The sequence below is a fragment of the Diospyros lotus genome, chromosome 9 (assembly GCF_014633365.1).
Source record: "Diospyros lotus cultivar Yz01 chromosome 9, ASM1463336v1, whole genome shotgun sequence".
Lineage (NCBI taxonomy): Eukaryota > Viridiplantae > Streptophyta > Magnoliopsida > Ericales > Ebenaceae > Diospyros > Diospyros lotus.
The window spans coordinates 6,180,368-6,191,636 of NC_068346.1; the positions used below are offsets into that span (position 1 = coordinate 6,180,368).

Consider the following 11,269-nt stretch of genomic DNA (forward strand, 5'->3'; position numbering starts at 1 on the left):
AGCACTATATCTTTGGTGTTATTGTTCCATCAATCACATTATGGGTGTTGTGTGTGTTAAAAAGTACATGTACAGTCAATGAACTGTCATTCATGTCATTGTTTCTTATTTCCTGTTTTCACAAACAAAAATCTGTCATTTTTCCAACTTCCCTGCCACTTCTTAGTTCTTATCTAAAATACTAATTTTAGTTACTTAAGACACACAATTCTCCTTATTTGAGTTTGAGATCAGTTACAAATAGAAGCTATATATTAGTTTTTATATTAAATTTGTACTGTTTAATTAATTCCACAAGTTGTCAAAGTTTTATACTGACTATTGGCATAAATAATTTCCTTACATGAGTTTGAGATCAAATTTAAACATGAATCACATATAGATTTGTGTATATTTAGTACTAGTATTATTAAAAAAAGATAAGAGTTTGGATACAATATTTTATAAGACTCTTATAATATTATTAGAAATTAAAAAAAATAGAATGATTTTATTTATAGAGAATTCTAGTTTGTAAAAAATTTATAAACAAATATTAAAGATGACATTAACAATCATAAAGTGATAACCATGTGATTAACGGTGTGCAATTCAAGTTGAGAGATTAATTTTTGAGAGTGTCATATTTATCGTCTCACATGACTTAAATAGTGTCTTCACTATATAAGTCACGAGTTTAATGAGATAAAAATTAGCATACGATAATACGAAAAACATCCCTTAATAGAGAGTTTTACTCATAAGTATAGGCATTTAAATTCAAGTATTCAAATTGCATGTTTGAAGCAATCATATAAATAATAATATATGTATTCTCTTGAATAATATTAAAATTTTGAATAAAATAAAGATTTTTTTCTCAGTATTAAAAGACATCATATTGGGAGAGAGAAATGGCAAGAAAGAATATGCATGGCCGCGATTATAAATCAACAAACTTAATTATATTTTTATTTGGTAGATAGTGATCAATAACTTAATTATTATATATATGTATCCGACCAAGTCAACTTTTTGTACGAAAACACTAATCAAATGGGTTGGACTACCAGCACTTGTGGGCACATGCTTTCATCCCACGTACAGAAATTACACATGAAATAATCACAACCAAATTGTTAAGGGGAAAAAAAAAACAAAAAAAGAAAAACAAAACAATGGTTTCAGAAGAATAAATACCAGAAGGCCACTAGTGAAACAGGTATGACCCATCCTAGTATCACTGATTAGAGTGTCAGCCTGCAGCTGGTTACGATCTAAGTACACTTTACAGCTTCAATGATACCCCCAACCCAACAATGCCATTGCCAATGGCATTCTCTAGCCAGACCACTCTCAGATTCATATTCATATTTATATTCATCTTCATCTGCATATATATATATATATATATTGGCCCCACCAGAACTTCAACTTCATCATCATCATGTTCATCCATTTGTATCATCATGAACTGATATTAGTTTATGCTTTTCTTTATTGAAAACCCATTCTTCTATGATGTTACAAAGCAAAGCAAGCAAGCAAAAAAAAAAAAAAAAAAACATTCTTTCCGCTGTTTTTTCTCCTTTACAGACCAGCAAATGAATGATGAAAAATAATGATTAAAGAAACTTGTTCAAACATCAGCTATAGTATGGTTATGGCCTTAAAGTCCCTGCCAAATATATAAGTTGTCATCACTGCGATCAAATTTGTAACTTACCCCCAAATGGCAGAAAACTCTCTCTCTCTCTCTCTCTCTATCTCTATGTTTGGCATGAAAGGAAATAAAGCACTGTGATGTAAGAAGACTTTCTCAGAGATGTTAATGATTACTTGAGAACCAAATATTCATCATCATTTATATTAATCAAATTAAGATAGATAACACAACATTTAGAATGCCACAGTGATTTTTAAAAATCATTATAATAAAATAAATACATGCAAAAGAAAAAAAGTAAAACTTTTTAATGAAAAATGATAAAAATTAAATTCTAATCAGTCGATACCTTAATTTTGTAAGAAAGTTTTATAATATAAGATGATTGTGAGAGAAAAAGGTCATCTTTCTTGATAAAGTTGATACTGTAAAATCAATTTGTACAACATGGAAATGGAAACGGAAACGGACTAAAAAAACTAAAACATTCATGATATATAATATTTTTTTTCCTTTTAACAAATGAAGAAATATTCAGCACAAACTAAAAGAAAAGGATGAACGACACTCACTAGACACATTGACACCCACACGATCCAGCATGAGAAATAGAGAAGAAGCAGCAATGATCAAGAACCCCTTTAACAATAAAAATAGCGACTTTGAGAGAGAAAACTTATATATTGGTATGGTTTACTCTCCTTCTCCTTCTGTAATGGCGGAGGACATGTAACTGGCGGCGAGAGAAGTCTCGTCGGCCGGCGGCACACCAGAAGTCGATGCCTCGAACTGTTGTTTGCAAGAATGGCAAGTTATTTGCAGAATGGTCGAACTAATCCTCTTGGTCGCCTGATCTTTCAGAAGATGAGCCTTCTCGAGCTCAGACTGAGCTTGTTGCCGAATTCTCTTGGCATTCGCAAACTCCATCTCCGCCATTTCAAGCTGCTTTTTGGCGTGCTGTCTCGCCTCTTCGGCATAAGCCTTTTCCGCCATGGCCAGCTTGAGCTGTTCGCTGGCCCCTTCCTTCAATCTCGAAGCTTCCATGGCTTCCACAGCATCCAAATTATTCGACCCAATTGAGAGTTTCAAATTGGTTTCGTGATTTTCATCGCAGCTTTGAGTTGCATAAGCGTTTGAGGATGGCAGAAGCTGAAGCTCCAAATTGTGTTCATGAGGCGGCGTCGGAAGCGCCAGCCTTTGCAATGGGACAATGCCAAAATTCGCGTCGCTCGACGGGCTCGTGCTCGAGGCCGTCCGGGAGGAGCACGCCGGCTGCAAGGCCTGGAGTTCCGGCCGGACCCGCCGGACGGTGCAGGTGTCTTGGTGTTCGATGAAGCTTTCAACTCTGACAGGACAAAAACCAAGTAGAATGGTTCAAAACCACTAAAAGCGAATTATTTTATATATTTAATCACGGGGAATGGATTAATCTTGGTGTCCATAACAATAAAGTCTGAGGCATTAGATAACTAAGTCGAGGAAGCAATCAAAGCTTCTTCATGTAGGGTTACCAACAAACAAACAATAAAAAAATAGATCAAGGGGCTGGATTTGGATTATGACTTGAGTAATTAATTGTCGTATTAATTTAACTTTGGAAAATAAAGTATATTTTGGGGTGTACTTATATGGAACCTACCTACTTTGAGTAGTTTAGGTAATTGACAATTTATACTTGAGCCAAATGGAAACACATATTGGGAATTGTGATTCACTGGCCTAACACTTTTATTGGCTGCCCTAAAATCACAGAGAATCACAAACTGGAGTCATGTACGATGGAGCATGTTTTTGGGTTTCAAAATCATATTAAAAAGCCAACAAAAGGGTTGAGTAATAGATGATTTAGGTCCCTTTCTTCAAAAAATTATCTGGGAAATTTAGGGTTTGTTGAGAAAAGTGAATAGAACCCCTTTGGCCTATTGCTTAAAGGTGCAGAAAAGATGAAAAGCGAGATGATCGAAGGAATGAATTCATTCGTCCATCTCATCAACTTGAGAAATTGAAGGAAAGAAATGGAAAAGGGGAATGAATTAAACAAAACTAAACTAAACCTGGAAAAGACACGGCCACAGTCGCAGGAATGGCCTCTGGTGCCGCAAGTCTTGAGATGGGCCTTGTAATCGGACTGGACGGCGTAGCCTTTGGAGCACTTGTCGCAGACCCACTGCTTGTTGTTGCTGTGCTTGCGCCGAAAGTGCTTCTTGATGCCGACGAGATCGCCGAGGGCATGGCAGGGGTCGTGGTGCAGGCAGCTCGGCTCCGGGCACACGAACACCCTCTTCTTCACCTCCGGCGACTCCCTCTTCAGCAGCTTCCACGGCACCTTGTGCCGCCGCCGGTGCATCTGCAGGTTCTGGTCCCTCTGGAACCCCTGGTTGCAGATCTCGCACACGTACCGATCCGACTCCAGCAGCGTCTTCGGCGACAGCGAGACCACCTCCGCATCTGGATCTGCAACCAACCAACACACTTTTAGTATTATGAAAAAATTAACAATAATAATAACAAGAAGAGCCAGGAATTGCAATGCACCACAAACCCATATTTAGGGAGTGGGCACGGGCAGATGCGATGCTACCTGGGGTGCCGGCGGGTCTCCGTTTGCGCTTGGCGGAGACACCATTTTCGGAGGAGGTGAAGGCATCAGAAGAGGAAGATGGACCAGCGGAAGCAGCAGCAGTGTTGTGGTTGTGGCTGTCGTCTAACATGGGCGAATTGTTGTGGTTTTGTGTGGAATATATCTTGTAGATGAAGCAGTGTCAAGCCCTACCTGTACACCTGTAGAAGTAGTGGATGCTGTTTCTTCCAGCTTTACTCATCAATGGAACCAGTAAGAGATAGAGAGAACAGAGAGAGAGAGAGAGAGAGAGAGAGAGAGAGAGATGAGATATGGAGAAAGCAGCAGCACTTGGCTTTGTGAAGAAATCAGCTTTCTTTAAGCTTTAAGCCCTTTTAGCTTTTTCTATGAACTTTCTTGCCCTCTTTCATTGACCCCCACCTTGAGCAGGTAAGGTTGAGGCAAGTCTTCTATATAAAGCTAGCTCTCTTCAAACAGTATAGAGAGAGAGAGAGAGAGTATAAGGTGGGGATTTGGCCTGAGACAGACCCAATCAGATTTCTTCAAAAACTATGAACCCCACAAAAACAATTATATTAGCAAAGTGGGGAAACTGATCAAAAAGCCATACACATATGCATATACACACACACACACATATGTATATATATATATATAAATATCCAATTCCAAGTTCATAATAAAAACAAACAGTCATCATTGTTCATCACACCACCACCACCACATAGCCACTGTAATTTTGCATGAATGGGAATTGCAGGGGACACGTGACCACGGCCTCCCCCCTCACGTGAGCTAAAAGCAAAAGGCAGGGAAAGGAGCAAGGGTAAGGGGGGTTAAACGGGAGGCTCATTTTTGACTAAAGTAGCCTTAATTTTAAATGACAACCAAAGTAATAAAACATGATCAATGTTTTTGAGGCAGCTTTTCTAAAGATATATGCAAGGGAAGCACGACAAGTCACTTTCGAGGTCAATGTAATCATTCCACTACTTCTCATATATCCTCCCTCGTTTATTACCCCCCCCCCCCCCCCCCCATTTACCAAAAATGGTGCCTTTATATATATATATAATTACTCCAAATAATTTTTTTTTATAATAAAGAATACCATCAAATTAACTAATATAGTCTTACAATGTATGTTCTTTTAGAAATATGAGTTAACTAGGCTCGGTCTGGATCAAGAAACAATGTTTAGCTGTTTTTTCCTCACTTTTTCTATTAAAAAGGGGGGGGGGGGGGGGTGTTGGAAGCTTTTATCTTTTTTAGTTTATAAAGCAAACTTTTTATCTTAGAAAGTGAAAACCGCAAAAAAAAAAAAAGAAATATATATTACAAATTGTATAACAAAAGTTATATACATGTACTAGCTAGCTCTTGTTTATTATCTGTTCTTTAAGTAAATTGATCTGGAAGAAGAGGCACATCATCATCATTCAACTATATGAGTTCTCAATATAAATTACAAAGTTTATATATATATAAAGTGCCAACCTCTTAACCCCAAGTATGCGTCCTTCCACAAAACATAGTGGTACACAAAGGCATTCTTATTCTGCTAATGCTGCATTGTCTCTCTCTCGTTCTTGCTTTACTTTTCTACATAGGAAACCTCCATAGGCGCCAACACTAGGGTATTGTGTTTCATAAAACCTGTTAGTTGTACCAACTTATTGTGAAGGTAAAACAAATGGCACAAAATCTAACTTCCTTTTCCTTGCAAAAAACAGATATTCAAGAAGGTCAATATTAAATATATAAAAAAAAAAAACAAAAAGGTGAAAGGGAAAAGAAGAAGAAAAAACCTTTTGACATTGCCGACGATAAATGAGTTCAATTTATTGTTTGCGATTGAAGGATACATGTTCACTTCCCTCTATAGGTGATTACTATGTTCATTTTGGAGACTATAATATGTCTGTGACAGTGAAACTACATAGGCAAACTTGGTATCCGAGTATATCCATACATTAAATGGTTAAGATTGTGTCATGTTAATTAAAAATGAATAAATTGTAAAGAATACCCTTGAAGGTTGGTAAAATTGTACAAAAACTCCCTATTCTTTGGGAAATAGTAATGATTAGTTTTATTGTTAAATTAATGGATAAAATGACCAATTTATCATTTATTTTTTATACTTTCTCTCTTATAATTAAAAAATAAAAATAAAATAAATAAAAAATAAATTAACATCGACTTCACGAAACCCACTAAATTCTTTGTTAGCGTCAATGATGAACCTAGAGGGTTTCATCTAGCATGCGATGAATCCATTTGACACTACAAGAAAAATCAATTTTAGTGACGGGTTTGTGACAGGGATGCTCTCGTCACTAATTTGTGACGGATTTAGTGATGGAAAGCCGTCACTAAAATGGTTTAGTGACGGTTTGGAATTACCGTCACAAAATTGTGACGGGATAGCTATTTCCGTCTCAAATCAGTGACGAGAAGGCATATCCCGTCGCAAATCAGTGACAGGATACATTGTCCCGTCGTAAAATAGCGACGAGACCGAGCTGTCCCGTCGTAGTTTTGCGACAGGGCTGTCACAGATTTTTCTTTAAAAGAACCCCCCTCCCTCTTTCCCACTCCGAACGAGCCCTTTCCCATTTTACACCCTCTCAGTCTCTGAGTTTTCTCTCTTTGTGGTGCTCATCAATGAAGAGGTAAGTAATTATTTTGTATTTTTTAGTTTGTTTTAGTTTTAATTATTTTATGTTAGTTTAGTTGTAGTTATTTGTGTTAGTTTAGTTTAATAGTATAATTTATTTGTATTAGTTTAGTTGTAGTTATTTTATTTTTGTGTTAATTTAGTAATTTATTTTATATTAGTTGTTGAATTTAATGATTATTTTATATTAATTAGTTTAGTTTTAGTTTAATTGTTTATATTATTTGTAATGTTTAGAAATTAAAATGTAAAGTTTATTAATTGTTTATAAATTAATTCTTTAATTATTCTGATATGTGATATGTAATAATTGGACTAGGAACCCGTGCAACTCTAAGCATGCACATATAAATAATGTTTATTTTTTTATTTTTTATTTTAGATATATTTTTAATGAAAAATACTGTAAATTTAAATAAAATATGTAAAAAAATTATATACTAAAAATAAACTTACTATTTAAGCAAGCATATATTTTATGACAATAAGAAAATATTTAAGTGTATACATTAAAAAATTAAAAAAATTCTATTAAAAATATAAAAAATTATATTTAAAATATAAAAATAATAAATAAAATTTTAATTAAAAATTTTAAAATTAACATATGAAATAAATTAAATAATTATTTTAAAAATTAAAAATGTATAGATTAAGATTATTATTTAAAATAAAACACTAGCTAAAAATTAAAATTAACATGACAAATTAATTAGATAAATATTTAAATTAAAATATATAAGGAATGCAATATTAAAAATCAAATATAATAAAAAAATAAACACTAAAAATACAGTAACGAATTTTAATATTTTTATTTAAAATTAAACACTAAAAATACAAATTAAAATTTACCGTGAAAAATATATTAGTTTTTATAACAATAAATAACCATAATAATTTTAATAACTCAATGAAAATAAAATAAAAAATGTAACAAATCAAAATTTGAATAATTGTTTAAGTAGTAAAGGAAATAAAAGTTTAAAAATATATTTTTTGAAATTAAAAATATATTAATTTTGTAAAAACATATTGATTTAAAATATTAATATTAATTTTAATATTTTTCTTAAAAATTATTTTTTTTATTTAAAAATATCTACGACGGACGGTCCCGTCGCAGATTGGCCGTATTAATTTTATTTTAAATAAAATTATTTATTTAATATTTTTTTATTTAAAAATATTTGTGACGGGATACTGCCCTTCAAAGATCTGTGACGGGGTACTACCTATCACAGAGCCCATCGCAAATTGTTCATGTGCATTTTAATATTTTTAAATTTTAAGAATATTTGTGACGGGATAGTACTGTCCGTCACATATTTGTGACGGGACTTACCCTGTCATGGATCTGTGACAGGCTAATTCCCGTCACAGATCTGTGACGGGGTAGTACTGTCCGTCACAGATATGTGACGAGCTAATTCCCGTCACAGATCTGTGACGGACAAACTACCCCGTAACAAATATGTGACGGACAATACTACCCCATCACAAATCTGTGACGGGTGTCCCGTCACAAATCTATGACGGAATTGCTCTCCCGTCACAGATCTGTGACGGGTTACCCACACCCCGTCACTAAAATTCTGTCACGCTCCCTTTTGTGACGGTTTGTTACCCCGTCACAGAAAAATTTTGTGACAGATTTTATGTTTTTAGTGACGAATTTTTCCGTCACTAAAACTGATTTTTCTTGTAGTGTGAGTTCATTGCAATAAATTGTGAATCCATCTAGGTTTATCTCTTAATTTTATCGATCTCGAACTTAGATCTAGGTCTAAAGAAGAGAGAAAAATAAGAAAAAGAAAAAAAAGTTCAAGAAATAAATAATGATAATGAAACCCTTGCCGGCAAACTTGATCGGCAAAGGGAAACCACCATTTAGGTTCTGACAAGCCCATAACACACACAGAGAGGGGGAGAGAAGAAAAAAAAAAAAAAAACAATGACCAATCTTAACAAAGTCAAGCAAGCTATGTTAAATAAAAACACTACACAATGATCTCAACATGTAAGAGGTATTAAATGGATCAAGTTAGATTAACTTGGCTTAAACTACACAATGATGAGAAAATCCATATTATAATTTAAGCCATATCCCTGAAAGCAATCTATGATATGAATTGTCAATAGCCCAAAAAAGAAAAAAAGAAAAAGAAAGAAAGCAAGAAAGCAAGGTATGATCATTAATTGTAATCTCACCTGCTTCTTGCAACTCCAATTGAGAACAAAATGATTTCATTAAAAATTGTACACAGAGATTAAGGATCAAATTAGAACATCATCCACGCACCCCTAGTTTGATAGAGACATTGGAAATAATATTGGATAAATCCGCCCAGAGAAGCTATAAATTTCCATTAGCAAAAAGAAAAATTATTTTTAGTCAGTTAAAATTGTTTGGTCATGGACTTAAAACAATTAGAAATTATAGGTCTAATAATTATTCCAGCACAATGCATGTTAGAACAAACGCAAAGAAGTAAAATCTATAATTAAGTTGACTTACAATGGGCCTGGTCCATGACTTGATTCATCAGTCGTCATGATGAGTTTTATGCATTTTAGCTTCATTAATGTTCATGATGACTTGTATGCTGACAAGCTCCCTAATTTGTTATGAAAATAAAAGCAGCAACAAATTCACCAACTCGTCAAAAGTTCAAACATGTAAACGAATAACCAAACAAACAAAGGGAGATTGATGGTACTGTTGGTCATAAGGTAATTAATTGATTATATCCAGTCTTTCACTGGGGGTGTCAACGTTTGTCTGAAGGGCCAAATGGAGCTTTCATATATATTCGATCCACAGAGAGAGAGAGAGAGAGAGAGAGAGTAATATGCTTTGTGAAGATGGTTATCTGTTAAAGCATGGAGGAATGATGGAAGGTGGATTCGCGGCACATGCTTAAAGAAATGGAGGTAGCAGACAATTAATCATCCCTCCCAGCTCCCAATTGTACTGCATGGAATCTAATCATTTTTGTTACTAAATTTACACTGAGATTAGCCTGGCAAAGCTGCTGTTAACTTTAAATTGCATTTGACTTTACACATAAGTCCAACTCTTATCAAAATGATATATTAAAATCAGTTTAACTTTTGTTTAAAAAACTCAAATCTGGTCCAGAATCAAAGGCTAAAGCTAACGAGAATATTTTTGAGTTCTAAGTAAGCTTTTGTCTGCACTGCATTGTCGAAGTTTTAGATGTATAGTCAAAGCCCTCCAAAATTAATTAATCTCTTTAAACTAATTTTGATAATCAATATCTACCCATTTTCCAAAATGGTTGATATATTTTTTGCAAAAAAAAAAAAATTGAAAGTGTTGAATTTCTGGCTAAAATAGAACCCATTATATACATATACATATGTATGTATATATATGGAATCACAGTAACTTGAGGCCTACTTCTTGTTCATGATCTTCAAAAGAATGATGCTATAAACAGCTGAAAATGCTGACCCACCATTTCAGCAAAGATTCCCCAACTTTAATTTGTGTCACAATGGTTGATACTAGGCAACAATATCTTACAGGATTAATTTGTTGTTTCTGTAAGCAATAAGCATCAGGCGTATATATGCAGGGTAACGCAACATATACATTCACTTAAAGCGGGGAAGGGGAAAAAAAACCCCTAGCTAGCTAACTTGGAAGCATAGTGCATGTGCCCCTCAATAATTTCATGATGGGTGGAGCAAGTAATGGCATCTTTTATTGCACTGATAACCTGAGGGCGTTTGTCTGGTTTATATTTGTTGGTATTCAAATGGCTGAAACAAAAGTTGGCATCAATGCAGTCATTGAAACCAGAAAATCCAACAAGTAGGAACAGTACTATCCAGGATCCAATGGTACCCATCTCTCTCTCTCTCTCTCCCCTCACTCTCTTTCTCTTTCTCTCCATTTTAGGTCTAGATGACGAGACTAGAATGTTTGTCTGTTTGTTCTATATTGCTTTCTTTGCCCAGCCTGATGGATTTTCATTCTTGTTTTCTAGGGAAAGAGGAAGAGGCTGAGCTGACAAAGCAGGCATACAATACTGTCCCAGAACTGAATAGCCAACGTGACTTGCTGAGTTTTTGGTAGGAACATGATATGCATCATGAATATTCTTTTCTTGAGAGAAAAAGCTTCCAGTGGAGAAACCCTTCTTTTTTTTATTTACTTAATATTAATTTGTGCCTCTCCAATGATCCTCCTCTGTTTTTTTCGGTTACCAATGAGATTTCATAATTAATACCCTTCAGTGTGCATAACAAACTCATTCAGTACGCAAAAGAATTCATAAACCACATATTATAGTAAATGATAATCTATATTTAAATCATAACTTTCAACCCTAAA

General features: G+C 34.4%; 1 protein-coding gene across 1 annotated transcript; it reads right to left on the reverse strand.

Moving 5' to 3' along the window:
* Positions 1 to 2,116: 2,116 nt before the first annotated feature.
* Positions 2,117 to 4,880, reverse strand: LOC127809859 (zinc finger protein SHOOT GRAVITROPISM 5). Its single transcript, XM_052349000.1, has 3 exons — positions 4,227 to 4,880; positions 3,700 to 4,099; positions 2,117 to 2,990 (listed from the first exon to the last, which is right to left on the reverse strand). Exons 1-3 carry the CDS (start codon positions 4,354 to 4,356, stop codon positions 2,339 to 2,341), a joined length of 1,182 nt encoding a protein of 393 aa, XP_052204960.1. The 5' UTR covers positions 4,357 to 4,880; the 3' UTR covers positions 2,117 to 2,338.
* Positions 4,881 to 11,269: the final 6,389 nt, after the last annotated feature.